This window comes from Babylonia areolata, chromosome 24 (genome assembly GCF_041734735.1).
Source record: "Babylonia areolata isolate BAREFJ2019XMU chromosome 24, ASM4173473v1, whole genome shotgun sequence".
In the NCBI taxonomy this organism is placed as follows: domain Eukaryota; kingdom Metazoa; phylum Mollusca; class Gastropoda; order Neogastropoda; family Buccinidae; genus Babylonia; species Babylonia areolata.
The window spans coordinates 55,257,913-55,273,862 of NC_134899.1; the positions used below are offsets into that span (position 1 = coordinate 55,257,913).

A 15,950-nucleotide genomic window follows, 5' to 3' on the forward strand; every position below is an offset into this window, starting at 1 on the left:
TGTATGTGATAGTGTGTGTGTGTGTGTTTGAGAGAGGGGAGGGGTCTGTGTGTATGTGATAGTGTGTGTGTTTGAGAGAGGGGAGGGGTCTGTGTGTATGTGATAGTGTGTGTGTGTGTTTGAGAGAGGGGGGGCGTTCTTTGTGTATCTGAGAGAGAGGGGGGGGCGGTCTGTGTATGTGATTGTGTGTGTGTGTGTGTCTGACTTTGAGAGAGGGAGGGGGGGGGGGGGTCAGTGTGTATGTGATAGTGTGTGTGTGTGTGTCTTTGAGAGAGGGGAGGGGTCTGTGTGTATGTGATGGTGTGTGTGTGTGTTTGAGAGAGGGGGGTCTGTGTGTATGTGATAGTGTATGTGTGTGTGTGTGTCTTTCAGAGAGGAGGGGGTCTGTGTGTATATGATTGTGTGTGTGTGTCTTTGAGAGAGGGGAGGGATCTGTGTGTATGTGATGGTGTGTGTGTGTGTCTTTGAGAGAGGGGAGGGGTCTGTGTGTATGTGATAGTGTGTGTGTGTGTGTCTTTGAGAGAGGGGAGGGGTCTGTGATAGTGTGTGTGTCTTTGAGAGAGGGGGGGTCTGTGTGTATGTGATAGTGTGTGTGTGTGTCTTTCAGAGAGGGGAGGGGTCTGTGTGTATGTGATAGTGTGTGTGTGTGTTTGAGACAGGGGGTGGTGTCTGTGTATGTGATAGTGTGTGTATGTGTGTGTCTTTGAGAGAGAGGGGGGGGGGTCTGTGTGTATGTGATAGTGTGTGTGTGTGTCTTTGAGAGGGGGGGGGGTCTGTGTGTATGTGATAGTGTGTGTGTGTGTGTGTGTCTGTCTTTGAGAGAGGGAAGGGGGGGGGGTCAGTGTGTATGTGATAGTGTGTGTGTGTGTGTGTGTGTGTCTTTGAGAGAGGGGAGGGGTCTGTGTGTTTGAGAGAGAGGGTCTGTGTGTTTGAGAGAGGGGGGGGGGTCTGTGTGTATGTGATAGTGTGTGTGTGTCTTTCAGAGAGGGGGGGGGATCTGTGTGTATGTGATAGTGTGTGTGTGTGTGTGTGTTTGAGAGAGTTGGGGTCTGTGTGTGTTTGAGAGAGGGGAGGGGTCTGTGTGTATGTGATAGTGTGTGTGTGTGTGTGTCTTTGAGAGAGGGGAGGGGTCTGTGTGTATGTGATGGTGTGTGTGTGTGTGTCTTTGAGAGAGGGGAGGGGTCTGTGTGTATGTGATAGTGTGTGTGTGTGTGTGTCTTTCAGAGAGGGGGGGTCTGTGTGTATGTGATAGTGTGTGTGTGTCTTTGAGAGAGAGGGGGGGATCTGTGTGTATGTGATAGTGTGTGTGTGTGTCTGTCTTTGAGAGGGGGGGGTCTGTGTGTATGTGATAGTGTGTGTGTGTCTGAGAGAGAGAGGGGGGGGGGCGGGGCGGTGTGTGTGTGTGAGTCTTTGAGAGAGGGGAGGGGTCTGTGTGTATGTGATAGTGTGTGTGTGTGTCTGTCTTTGAGAGAGGGGAGGGGTCTGTGTGTATGTGATAATGTGTGTGTTTGAGAGAGGGGAGGGGTCTGTGTGTATGTGATAGTGTGTGTGTGTGTGTTTGAGAGAGGGGGGGGGGTCTGTGTGTATGTGATAGTGTGTGTGTGTGTCTTTGAGAGAGGGGAGGGGTCTGTGTGTATGTGATAGTGTGTGTGTCTGAGAGAGAGGGGGGGGGGCGGTCTGTGTATGTGATTGTGTGTGTGTCTGTCTGTCTGTCTTTGAGAGAGGGAAGGGGGGGGTCAGTGTGTATGTGATGGTGTGTGTGTGTGTGTGTCTTTGAGAGAGGGGAGGGATCTGTGTGTATGTGATAGTGTGTGTGTGTGTGTGTGTTTGAGAGGGGGGAGGGGTCTGTGTGTATGTGATAGTGTGTGTGTGTGTGTGTGTGTCTTTGAGAGAGGGGAGGGGTCTGTGTGTATGTGATAGTGTGTGTGTGTGTCTTTGGGGGAGGGGTCTGTGTGTATGTGATAGTGTGTGTGTGTGTCTTTGAGAGAGGGAAGGGGGGGGGGGCAGTGTGTATGTGATAGTGTGTGTCTTTGAGAGAGGGGAGGGGTCTGTGTGTATGTGATAGTGTGTGTGTGTGTGTGTTTGAGAGAGGGGAGGGGTCAGTGTGTATGTGATAGTGTGTGTGTGTGTGTGTCTTTGAGAGAGGGGAGGGGTCTGTGTGTATGTGATGGTGTGTGTGTGTCTTTGAGAGAGGGGGGGGGTCTGTGTGTATGTGATAGTGTGTGTGTGTGTGTGTCTTTCAGAGAGGGGGGGTCTGTGTGTATGTGATAGTGTGTGTGTGTTTGAGAGAGGGGGTGGTGTCTGTGTGTATGTGATTGTGTGTGTGTGTGTGTCTTTGAGAGAGAGGGGGGGGGGGGTCTGTGTGTATGTGATAGTGTGTGTGTGTCTTTGAGAGGGGGGGGTCTGTGTGTATGTGATAGTGTGTGTGTGTCTGAGAGAGAGAGAGGGGGGGGGGGCGGTCTGTGTGTGTGATAGTGTGTGTGTGTGTCTGTCTTTCAGAGAGGGGAGGGGTCTGTGTGTATGTGATAGTGTGTGTGTGTGTTTGAGAGAGGGGGGGGGGGGGGTCTGTGTGTATGTGATAGTGTGTGTGTGTGTCTTTGAGAGAGAGGGGGGGTCTGTATGTATGTGATAGTGTGTGTGTGTGTCTTTGAGAGAGAGGGGGGGTCTGTGTGTATGTGATAGTGTGTGTGTGTGTCTTTGAGAGGGGGGGGTCTTTGTGTATGTGATAGTGTGTGTCTGAGAGAGAGGGGGGGGCGGTCTGTGTATGTGATAGTGTGTGTGTGTGTGTGTCTGTCTTTGAGAGAGGGAAGGGGGGGGGGGTCAGTGTGTATGTGATAGTGTGTGTGTGTGTGTGCGTGTGTCTTTGAGAGAGGGGAGGGGTCTGTGTGTATGTGATGGTGTGTGTGTGTGTGTGTCTTTGAGAGAGGGGAGGGATCTGTGTGTATGTGATAGTGTGTGTGTGTGTGTCTTTCAGAGAGGGGGGGGTCTGTGTGTATGTGATAGTGTGTGTGTGTGTGTGTTTGAGAGAGGGGGTGGTGTCTGTGTGTATGTGATAGTGTGTGTGTGTCTTTGAGAGAGAGGGCGGGGGGGTCTGTGTGTGTGTGTGTCTTTGAGAGGGGGGGGTCTGTGTGTATGTGATAGTGTGTGTGTGTCTGAGAGAGAGGGGGGGGGCGGTCTGTGTGTGTGATAGTGTGTGTGTGTGTGAGAGTCTTTGAGAGAGGGGAGGGGTCTGTGTGTATGTGATAGTGTGTGTATCTTTGAGAGAGGGAGGGGGGGGGGGGGTCAGTGTGTGTGTGTGTGTGTGTGTCTTTGAGAGAGGGGAGGGGTCTGTGTGTATGTGATAGTGTGTGTTTGAGAGAGGGGAGGAGTCTGTGTGTGTGTGTGTGTGTGTCTTTGAGAGAGGGGAGGGGTCTGTGTGTATGTGATAGTGTGTGTGTGTATCTTTGAGAGAGGGAAGGGGGGGGGGGTCAGTGTGTATGTGATAGTGTGTGTGTGTGTGTGTGTCTTTGAGAGAGGGGAGGAGTCTGTGTGTGTGTGTGTGTGTGTGTGTGTGTGTGTGTGTGTGTGTCTTTGAGAGAGGGGAGAGGTCTGTGTGTATGTGATGGTGTGTGTGTGTGTTTGAGAGAGGGGGGGTCTGTGTGTATGTGATAGTGTGTGTGTGTGTGTCTGTCTTTCAGAGAGGGGGGGGGGTCTGTGTGTATGTGATAGTGTGTGTGTGTGTGTGTGTTTGAGAGAGGTGGGATCTGTGTGTGTGTGTGTTTGAGAGAGGGGAGGGGTCTGTGTGTATGTGATGGTGTGTGTTTGAGAGAGGTGGGATCTGTGTGTGTGTGTGTTTGAGAGAGGGGAGGGGTCTGTGTGTATGTGATGGTGTGGGTGTGTGTGTGTGTGTGTCTGTCTTTGAGAGAGGGTCTCTGTGTATGATAGTGTGTGTGTCTTTGAGAGAGGGGGGGGGGGGTCTGTGTGTATGTGATAGTGTGTGTGTGTGTGTCTTTGAGAGAGTTTGTGATAGTGTGGGGTGTCTGTGTGGGTATATATGTGTATTTGATAGTGTGGGGTGTCTGTGTGGGTGTATATGTGTATTTGGTAGTTGGGGCTGGAGAGGTCTATGTGTATTTGATAGTGTGGGGGGTCTGTGTGGGTGTATTTGATAGTGTGGGGGGTCTGTGTGGATGTATATGTGTATTTGAAAGTGGGGGGGGGGGTCTGTGTGGGTGTATATGTGTATTTGACAGTGTGGGGGGTCTGTGTGGGTGTATTTGATAGTGTGGGGGGTCTGTGTGGGTGTATATGTGTATTTGATAGTGTGGGGGGTCTGTGTGGGTGTATATGTGTATTTGATAGTGGGGGCTGGAGGGCCTGTTTGTATCACTATGTGGTAGTGTCGGGGGGGTGTCTGTGTATTTGATAGCATGGCGGGTGTCTGTGTGGGTATGATAGTGTGGGAGGGTGCCTGTGTGGATGGGTGTCTGCACCTGGGTCTTGGTATGTATGTGTGTGTTGGTGTGTGTCTGTGAGTGTGAGTGAGACAGAGCCACCAGGAGTTGACCAGTGTCATGAAGGACCCCTGTCCAGAGCCAGGGATATAGAGTCAGGAATCTCACACATCTCACCAACAGAGAGTCAGGGTTCTCACACATCTCACCAACAGAGAGAGTCAGGGTTCTCACACATCTCACCAACAGAGAGAGTCAGGGATCTCACACATCTCACCAACAGAGAGTCAGTCAGGGATCTCACACATCTCACCAACAGAGAGTCAGTCAGGGTTCTCACACATCTCACCAACAGAGAGTCAGTCAGGGTTCTCACACATCTCACCAACAGAGAGTTAGTCAGGGATCTCACACATCTCACCAACAGAAAGAGTCAGGGTTCTCACACATATCACCAACAGAGAGAGTCAGGGTTCTCACACATCTCACCAACAGAGAGTCAGTCAGGGTTCTCACACATCTCACCAACAGAGAGTTAGTCAGGGATCTCACACATCTCACCAACAGAAAGAGTCAGGGTTCTCACACATATCACCAACAGAGAGAGTCAGGGATCTCACACATCTCACCAACAGAGAGATAATCAGGGTTCTCACACATCTCACCAACAGAGAGAGTCAGGGTTCTCACACATCTCACCAACAGAGAGTCAGGGTTCTCACACATCTCACCAACAGAGATAATCAGGGTTCTCACACATCTCACCAACAGAGTCAGTCAGGGATCTCACCAACAGAGAGTCAGTCAGGGATCTCACCAACAGAGAGTCAGTCAGGGATCTCACACATCTCACCAACAGAGAGAGTCAGGGTTCTCACACATCTCACCAACAGAGAGAGTCAGGGATCTCACACATCTCACCAACAGAGAGTCAGTCAGGGATCTCACACATCTCACCAACAGAGAGAGTCAGGGATCTCACACATCTCACCAACAGTCAGGGATCTCACACATCTCACCAACAGAGAGTCAGGGATCTCACACATCTCACCAACAGTCAGGGATCTCACACATCTCACCAACAGAGAGAGTCAGGGTTCTCACACATCTCACCAACAGAGAGAGTCAGGGATCTCACACATCTCACCAACAGAGAGTCAGGGTTCTCACACATCTCACCAACAGAGAGAGTCAGGGTTCTCACACATCTCACCAACAGAGAGAGTCAGGGTTCTCACACATCTCACCAACAGAGAGTCAGTCAGGGTTCTCACACATCTCGCCAACAGAGAGTCAGTCAGGGATCTCACACATCTCGCCAACAGAGAGTCAGTCAGGGATCTCACACATCTCGCCAACAGAGAGTCAGTCAGGGATCTCACACATCTCACCAACAGAGAGTCAGTCAGGGATCTCGCACATCTCACCAACAGAGAGAGTCAGGGATCTCACACATCTCACCAACAGAGAGAGTCAGGGATCTCACACATCTCACCAACAGAGAGAGTCAGGGTTCTCACACATCTCACCAACAGAGAGAGTCAGGGATCTCACACATCTCACCAACAGAGAGAGTCAGGGTTCTCACACATCTCACCAACAGAGTCAGTCAGGGATCTCACACATCTCACCAACAGAGAGAGTCAGGGATCTCACACATCTCACCAACAGAGTCAGGGATCTCACACATCTCACCAACAGAGTCAGGGATCTCACACATCTCACCAACAGAGAGAGTCAGGGTTCTCACACATCTCACCAACAGAGAGAGTCAGGGATCTCACACATCTCACCAACAGAGAGAGTCAGGGATCTCACACATCTCACCAACAGAGATAATCAGGGTTCTCACACATCTCACCAACAGAGAGAGTCAGGGTTCTCACACATCTGTCCATCAGAGTCAGGGTTCTCACACATCTCACCAACAGAGAGAGTCAGGGATCTCACACATCTCACCAACAGAGAGAGGGTTCTCACACATCTCACCAACAGAGAGAGTCAGGGTTCTCACACATCTCACCAACAGAGAGAGTCAGGGATCTCACACATCTCACCAACAGAGAGAGTCAGGGTTCTCACACATCTCACCAACAGAGAGAGTCAGGGTTCTCACACATCTCACCAACAGAGAGAGTCAGGGTTCTCACACATCTCACCAACAGAGAGAGTCAGGGTTCTCACACATCTCACCAACAGAGAGAGTCAGGGTTCTCACACATCTCACCAACAGAGAGAGTCAGGGATCTCACACATATCACCAACAGAGAGAGTCAGGGATCTCACACATCTCACCAACAGAGAGATAATCAGGGTTCTCACACATCTCACCAACAGAGAGAGTCAGGGTTCTCACACATCTCACCAACAGAGAGAGTCAGGGATCTCACACATATCACCAACAGAGAGAGTCAGGGATCTCACACATCTCACCAACAGAGAGAGTCAGGGTTCTCACACATCTCACCAACAGAGTCAGGGATCTCACACATCTCACCAACAGAGAGATAATCAGGGTTCTCACACATCTCACCAACAGAGAGAGTCAGGGATCTCACACATCTCACCAACAGAGAGAGTCAGGGTTCTCACACATCTCACCAACAGAGAGAGTCAGGGATCTCACACATCTCACCAACAGAGAGAGTCAGGGTTCTCACACATCTCACCAACAGAGAGTCAGGGATCTCACACATCTCACCAACACAGTCAGTCAGGGTTCTCACACATCTCGCCAACAGAGAGAGTCAGGGTTCTCACACATCTCACCAACAGAGAGAGTCAGGGATCTCACACATCTCACCAACAGAGAGTCAGTCAGGGATCTCACACATCTCACCAACAGAGAGAGTCAGGGATCTCACACATCTCACCAACAGTCAGGGATCTCACACATCTCACCAACAGAGAGTCAGGGATCTCACACATCTCACCAACAGTCAGGGATCTCACACATCTCACCAACAGAGAGAGTCAGGGTTCTCACACATCTCACCAACAGAGAGAGTCAGGGATCTCACACATCTCACCAACAGAGAGTCAGGGTTCTCACACATCTCACCAACAGAGAGAGTCAGGGTTCTCACACATCTCACCAACAGAGAGAGTCAGGGTTCTCACACATCTCACCAACAGAGAGTCAGTCAGGGTTCTCACACATCTCGCCAACAGAGAGTCAGTCAGGGATCTCACACATCTCGCCAACAGAGAGTCAGTCAGGGATCTCACACATCTCGCCAACAGAGAGTCAGTCAGGGATCTCACACATCTCACCAACAGAGAGTCAGTCAGGGATCTCGCACATCTCACCAACAGAGAGAGTCAGGGATCTCACACATCTCACCAACAGAGAGAGTCAGGGATCTCACACATCTCACCAACAGAGAGAGTCAGGGTTCTCACACATCTCACCAACAGAGTCAGTCAGGGATCTCACACATCTCACCAACAGAGAGAGTCAGGGATCTCACACATCTCACCAACAGAGTCAGGGATCTCACACATCTCACCAACAGAGTCAGGGATCTCACACATCTCACCAACAGAGAGAGTCAGGGTTCTCACACATCTCACCAACAGAGAGAGTCAGGGATCTCACACATCTCACCAACAGAGAGAGTCAGGGATCTCACACATCTCACCAACAGAGATAATCAGGGTTCTCACACATCTCACCAACAGAGAGAGTCAGGGTTCTCACACATCTGTCCATCAGAGTCAGGGTTCTCACACATCTCACCAACAGAGAGAGTCAGGGATCTCACACATCTCACCAACAGAGAGAGGGTTCTCACACATCTCACCAACAGAGAGAGTCAGGGTTCTCACACATCTCACCAACAGAGAGAGTCAGGGATCTCACACATCTCACCAACAGAGAGAGTCAGGGTTCTCACACATCTCACCAACAGAGAGAGTCAGGGTTCTCACACATCTCACCAACAGAGAGAGTCAGGGATCTCACACATCTCACCAACAGAGAGAGTCAGGGTTCTCACACATCTCACCAACAGAGAGAGTCAGGGTTCTCACACATCTCACCAACAGAGAGAGTCAGGGATCTCACACATATCACCAACAGAGAGAGTCAGGGATCTCACACATCTCACCAACAGAGAGATAATCAGGGTTCTCACACATCTCACCAACAGAGAGAGTCAGGGTTCTCACACATCTCACCAACAGAGAGTCAGGGTTCTCACACATCTCACCAACAGAGAGAGTCAGGGTTCTCACACATCTCACCAACAGAGAGGGATCTCACACATCTCACCAACAGAGAGATAATCAGGGTTCTCACACATCTCACCAACAGAGAGAGTCAGGGATCTCACACATCTCACCAACAGAGAGAGTCAGGGATCTCACACATCTCACCAACAGAGAGAGTCAGGGTTCTCACACATCTCGCCAACAGAGAGAGTCAGGGTTCTCACACATAGGACCAAACAAAAGTCCGTACTTTTTTCCACACCAGACTTTGTTTTTATATATATTCATTGTTTTAAAGACTTTGGATAAGTCCTCTCAGCAATGATCAGTTGAAGAAATGACAGATTCAAGAGGATGACACACCAAGAAACAGTTTCTAGATCCTTGATTGTAGTCTGTTGTTTGTGAGACATGAATTCAGCTGTACAGCTGTTCATTTGACAGACAATAGCACAGTGGTCAGAGTACTAGACTTTCAGTCATAGGGTTAGCTGTACAGCTGTTCATTTGACAGACAATAGCACAGTGGTCAGAGTACTAGACTTTCAGTCATAGGGTTAGCTGTACAGCTGTTCATTTGACAGACAATAGTACAGTGGTCAGAGCACTAGACTTTCAGTCATAGGGTTAGCTGTACAGCTGTTCATTTGACAGACAACAGTACAGTGGTCAGAGTACTAGACTTTCAGCCATAGGGTTAGACAGCCTAAATGACAGGGTGAACAATGACATTCATGTAAAAGCCCCATTAGACAGCCTAAATGACAGGGTGAACAATGACATTCGTGAAAAGCCCCCTTAGACAGCCTGAATGACAGGGTGAACAATGACATTCATGTAAAAGCCCCCTTAGACAGCCTGAATGACAGGGTGAACAATGACATTCGTGAAAAGCCCCCTTAGACAGCCTGAATGACAGGGTGAACTATGACATTCATGTAAAAGCCCCCTTAGACAGCCTGAATGACAGGGTGAACAATGACATTCATGTAAAAGCCTCCTTAGACAGCCTGAATGACAGGGTGAACAATGACATTCGTGTAAAAGCCCCCTTAGACAGCCTGAATGACAGATTGAACAATGACATTCGTGTAAAAGCCCCCTTAGACAGCCTAAATGACAGGGTGAACAATGACATTCGTGTAAAAGCCCCCTTAGACAGCCTGAATGACAGGGTGAACAATGACATTCGTGTAAAAGCCCCCTTAGACAGCCTGAATGACAGGGTGAACAATGACATTCGTGTAAAAGCCCCCTTAGCCAGCCTGAATGACAGGGTGAACAATGACATTCGTGTAAAAGCCGTTGTAGACATCATCAATGATGTAACATGTTCCAGTCTCACCAGATGCATACCTATTTAATGATGTAACAGGTGATAAAACCAGTCAAATCTGATTCACACCCTCTGTATTATGTAGCAGCCTAATACAGGTGATATTTATGTTACCTGTACCAGCCTCACCTGATGTACACCTACTTAATTACATAACAGGTGATAATTATGTTCCAGTCTCACCCGATATATGTACCTCTCTCTCTCTCATATATATATATATATATATATATATATAAAATATGCACACCCACTTAATGACATTACATGTGATAGCAATGTAACCTGTTCCAGTCTCACCTGAAGCACACCCACTCAATGACATTTCTGGTGATAATTATGTTCCAGTCTCACCTGATATATGTGTGAGTGTGTGTATGTGTCCCTCTCTCTCTCTCTCTCTCTCTCTCTCTATATATATATATATATATGTATGCACACCCACTTAATGATATTAATGATAATTATGTTACCTGTTCCAGTCTCACCTGATGCACACCCAGAACTCTTGGGATACGTTCCGCGCCTGCATTCGAAATGAGATGAGGTCTCTGTGATGCATGCTGCCCCCTGGTGGAGGGTGTGTTGGTCACATTCCAGACCCCACACGTCATCCGCCTTTCTGCCAGCCGTCCCCTGATAGGTCACATTCCAGTTCTGGCTGCCTGCACTCAGCACACGTTCGGCAGCTGCCTGCACTCAACACACATTGGACAGCTGCCTACTCAACACACGTTGGGCAGCTGCCTGCACTCGACACACATTGGGCAGCTGCCTGCACTTGACACACATTGGACAGCTGTCTGCACTCGACACACATTGGACAGCTGTCTGTACTTGACAAATGTACTTAGTACTTGTCACATGTACTTAGGACAGCTGCCTGCACTTGACACATGTTAGGACAGCTGTCTGTACTCGACACATGTACTTAACACAGACAGAGCCCTGCATCTGCCTGTTGTCATGCTTCTGTGGAATAGAAAATTACGACCCTTTTCATTTTTTTTTTTTGTATCCATGGATATGGCCACTTGATATCAACAGACGCCATCATTGTATGCAGTACACATATGAGGAAAAAGGAGATATTTCCACTATACTTCTTTTCTTCCATGTCAAAAAAACTGAATTATTTCTACATTAATATTACATGAATCAAAGCATGAAGAATGGAGGTTTCCCCATTGGTACAAGTTTTTTCAATGCCGCTTTAGGTGAATGGGCTGTGTCTAGCTCACTGCTCCCCCCGTTTATAACCTGGTTGCTGAAATATAGAAATCTGCTCATTTTTGTGTATGAGTATGCAGATGTTGCCAGTTGATTATGCAGATTCAATTGTCATGTTTTGTTTTAGATGCTTGTTGTGAATATTTGCTGCTGTTGTTTTTTGGTTCAATACAGACCCCCAGTATCTTCAGAATAAGTATTTCCACAACATTTTGGCATCATTTTTGTTTTTGTTGATTAGGTTCAGGTCAGTTTTTGTTTTTTGAATCTCCCTCCAGCTCTCTCTCCCACCCAAACTTCTTCCCAGTGTAACAGTTTGGTAGTCCTGTCTACGTCAGTGAGACAAAGTGGTAACAGTTTGGTAGTCCTGGCTACGTCAGTGAGACAAAGTGGTAACAGTTTGGTAGTCCTGTCTACGTCAGTGAGACAAAGTGGTAACAGTTTGGTAGTCCTGTCTACGTCAGTGAGACAAAGTGGTAACAGTTTGGTAGTCCTGTCTACGTCAGTGAGACATAAAGTGGGAACAGTTTGGTAGTCCTGTCTACGTCAGTGAGACATAAAGTGGGAACAGTTTGGTAGTCCTGTCTACGTCAGTGAGACAAAGTGGTAACAGTTTGGTAGTCCTGGCTATGTCAGTGAGACATAAAGTGGGAACAGTTTGGTAGTCCTGTCTATGTCAGTGAGACATAAAGTGGTAACAGTTTGGTAGTCCTGTCTACGTCAGTGAGACATAAAGTGGGAACAGTTTGGTAGTCCTGTCTACGTCAGTGAGACATAAAGTGGGAACAGTTTGGTAGTCCTGTCTACGTCAGTGAGACATAAAGTGGTAACAGTTCGGTAGTCCTGTCTACGTCATTGAGACATAAAGTGGGAACAGTTTGGTAGTCCTGTCTACGTCATTGAGACATAAAGTGGGAACAGTTTGGTAGTCCTGGCTACGTCAGTGAGACATAAAGTGGGAACAGTTTGGTAGTCCTGTCTACGTCAGTGAGACATAAAGTGGGAACAGTTTGGTAGTCCTGGCTACGTCAGTGAGACATAAAGTGGGAACAGTTTGGTAGTCCTGGCTACGTCAGTGAGACATAAAGTGGGAACAGTTTGGTAGTCCTGTCTACGTCAGTGAGACATAAAGTGGGAACAGTTTGGTAGTCCTGGCTACGTCAGTGAGACATAAAGTGGGAACAGTTTGGTAGTCCTGGCTACGTCAGTGAGACATAAAGTGGGAACAGTTTGGTAGTCCTGTCTACGTCAGTGAGACATAAAGTGGGAACAGTTTGGTAGTCCTGTCTACGTCAGTGAGACATAAAGTGGGAACAGTTTGGTAGTCCTGTCTACGTCATTGAGACATAAAGTGGGAACAGTTTGGTAGTCCTGTCTACGTCAGTGAGACATAAAGTGGGAACAGTTTGGTAGTCCTGTCTACGTCAGTGAGACATAAAGTGGGAACAGTTTGGTAGTTCTGTCTACGTCAGTGAGACAAAGTGGGAACAGTTTGGTAGTCCTGTCTACGTCAGTGAGACATAAAGTGGGAACAGTTTGGTAGTCCTGGCTACGTCAGTGAGACATAAAGTGGGAACAGTTTGGTAGTTCTGGCTACGTCAGTGAGACATAAAGTGGTAACAGTTTGGTAGTCCTGTCTACGTCAGTGAGACATAAAGTGGTAACAGTTTGGTAGTCCTGTCTACGTCAGTGAGACATAAAGTGGTAACAGTTTGGTAGTCCTGTCTACGTCAGTGAGACATAAAGTGGGAACAGTTTGGTAGTCCTGTCTACGTCAGTGAGACATAAAGTGGGAACAGTTTGGTAGTTCTAAGTCATTGAGACATTGTCACCTCTTGGTTCATCATAAATGTAGGGTTGTAGGAATGCTTTTAGTAAATAGTATTCACTGGAAGTTGATAATTAACTTTTTTTTTTAATTGTTTATAACTACCACTGTATTTAGCGCATTTAACAATTTACTGATCAAGGTTTACATTGTAACATGAAAGACAGTGTCATTTTGCCAGGGATTTTGTGTTTTGTTGCGGTCTGTTTTGATTTGTTGCTTGATTTGTTGTTGTTTGTGTTGACCAGTGATGAGGGTTTGAGGTCCCTTCAGCATGCTGTTGTGTCCCTGGGAAAGACTTACTCCACTTTTCCTCACTCCACCCTAGTGTGAATGGGAATCTAACGGGTCAGGGAAGGTTAAAATGGATGAGGTTCCACTTTGATACTGAGCCCTTGATACAGTCAGTATGAATTCACTGCCCCTGTGTCTATCAGATCTGTAACTTTGTTTGGTTTTGTTGTTTTTTCAAACTTGTATTTATATATCACTCTGAAAAATATTTTAAATTTATATTAATAAAATCTGTATTGCTTCTGCGTTACACAGTCATAACCATATTTCAGTCTTTCAGTCACAGTACCGTGTTTCTTTGAATAAAAAAAATGTGTTTTGTTGAAAATATTTGTTGTTGTTTTTTATTTAAACAATGCACAAGTGAATCTCTGGCAGTGACTTATCTCCCCTCATAACCACCTCCACTCTCTCTCATCACCCCTGGTGGTGACTTACCTCCCTTCATAACCTCCACTCTCTCTCTCATCACCCCTGGTGGTGACTTACCTCCCTTCATAACCTCCACTCTCTCTCTCATCACCCCTGGTGGTGACTTACCTCCCTTCATAACCTCCTCTCTCTCTCATCACCCCTGGTGGTGACTTACCTCCCCTCATAACCTCCACTCTCATCACCCCTGGTGGTGACTTACCTCCCCTCATAACCTCCACTCTCTCTCATCACCCCTGGTGGTGACTTACCTCCCCTCATAACCTCCACTCTCATCACCCCTGGTGGTGACTTACCTCCCCTCATAACCTCCACTCTCTCTCATCACCCCTGGTAGTGACTTACCTCCCCTCATAACCTCCACTCTCTCTCTCATCACCCCTGGTAGTGACTTACCTCCCCTCATAACCTCCTCTCTCATCACCCCTGGTGGTGACTTACCTCCCCTCATAACCTCCACTCTCTCTCATCACCCCTGGTAGTGACTTACCTCCCCTCATAACCTCCTCTCTCATCACCCCTGGTGGTGACTTACCTCCCTTCATAACCTCCACTCTCATCACCCCTGGTGGTGACTTACCTCCCTTCATAACCTCCACTCTCTCTCTCTCATCACCCCTGGTGGTGACTTACCTCCCCTCATAACCTCCACTCTCTCTCTCATCACCCCTGGTGGTGACTTACCTCCCTCATAACCTCCACTCTCTCTCTCATCACCCCTGGTGGTGACTTACCTCCCTTCATAACCTCCACTATCATCACCCCTGGTGGTGACTTACCTCCCTTCATAACCTCCACTCTCTCTCTCATCACCCCTGGTGGTGACTTACCTCCCCTCATAACCTCCACTATCATCACCCCTGGTGGTGACTTACCTCCCTTCATAACCTCCACTCTCTCTCTCATCACCCCTGGTGGTGACTTACCTCCCTTCATAACCTCCTCTCTCATCACCCCTGGTGGTGACTTACCTCCCCTCATAACCTCCACTCTCTCTCATCACCCCTGGTGGTGACTTACCTCCCTTCATAACCTCCACTCTCTCTCATCACCCCTGGTGGTGACTTACCTCCCTTCATAACCTCCACTCTCTCTCATCACCCCTGGTGGTGACTTACCTCCCTTCATAACCTCCTCTCTCATCACCCCTGATGGTGACTTACCTCCCCTCATAACCTCCACTCTCTCTCATCACCTCTGGTGGTGACTTACCTCCCCTCATAACCTCCACTCTCTCTCATCACTTCTAGTGTTGACCATAACATGCAATAAAAGAAAGGGGCTGTCATTCCATCATGTAGGTGTACAACATCAACCTGGTTATCAACCAGTCTTTCTTGTGACTGTTGTGATCAACCACACACACTGTCAAGGCTGAGCAGCAGTGTCCAGGTCCCTAAGACTCCAACACAGTCCACACAAAGAATAAAAAGGGTGTACTCACCCAGCATCTATCGCCAGTAAAAACACTGTGTGTGGTACTTGCGGAAACAGTCTTCAAGACACAGTGCAGGTTTGCTTGGGCAGTCTGGGCAGTAGAACCTCACATCCTTAAGACAAACAGCGTGGTCATCTTTAGCAGTGTCTGGTCTTGGTCACCAAAAATCATGGCACTAATTACTTCCTTCTGGAAGTCCAGGAATGTACTGCTGTTGCCTGCTTTTTTGTAGAGGATGTGTGCATTTAGCATGGCAATTTGTAGAAAATGCACACACAGCTGTTTGTACCACTTCAGGGTTTTCCTTGTGGCATTGTAGGGTTGCAGCTGTTGGTCATGATGGTCCATGGCACCCATGTTTTTGTTGTAATCCAGAATTGCTTTGCTGCTGCTGGTCTTCAGCTGTAGGTTTGTGGCAAGTTGTCAACTCCAGATGGTCCAGGATGAACATCATGATCATCACCATGCTGCATACCTGAAACACACTGCATAAAAGACAGTTGGGTTTTTAGAGTTTTTTTGTTTGTTTTTTATTTGGTTTTTTGGTGTGTTTTTTTACATACAAAAAGGTTATGAAATGGTTATGGTACCATTTTATTTCTGATTGTTTTCAGAAGCTGAAATGCAAACACACACACACACCTACCCCACCTCCCACCCCAAACCCCCAACACACACACACACTGAAACTGGTTCATGGTATACCACACCCCCTTCATTCTCTCTTTCTCATACAAAACAAAACAC

At 47.8% G+C, this 15,950-nt stretch overlaps 1 protein-coding gene across 8 annotated transcripts in view; it reads left to right on the forward strand.

The window, feature by feature from the left end:
• LOC143299200 (calcium uptake protein 3, mitochondrial-like) overlaps positions 1-13,126 on the forward strand; it is a 195,027-nt gene extending 181,901 nt beyond the window's left edge. For all 8 annotated transcript variants that reach the window (XM_076612374.1, XM_076612376.1, XM_076612373.1 and 5 more), the window contains one exon: positions 10,464-13,126. In XM_076612374.1, the coding sequence (XP_076468489.1) occupies positions 10,464-10,538 (75 nt within the window). In that variant the 3' untranslated portion in view covers positions 10,539-13,126. The remainder of the gene's footprint in view (positions 1-10,463) is intronic.
• Positions 13,127-15,950: the final 2,824 nt, after the last annotated feature.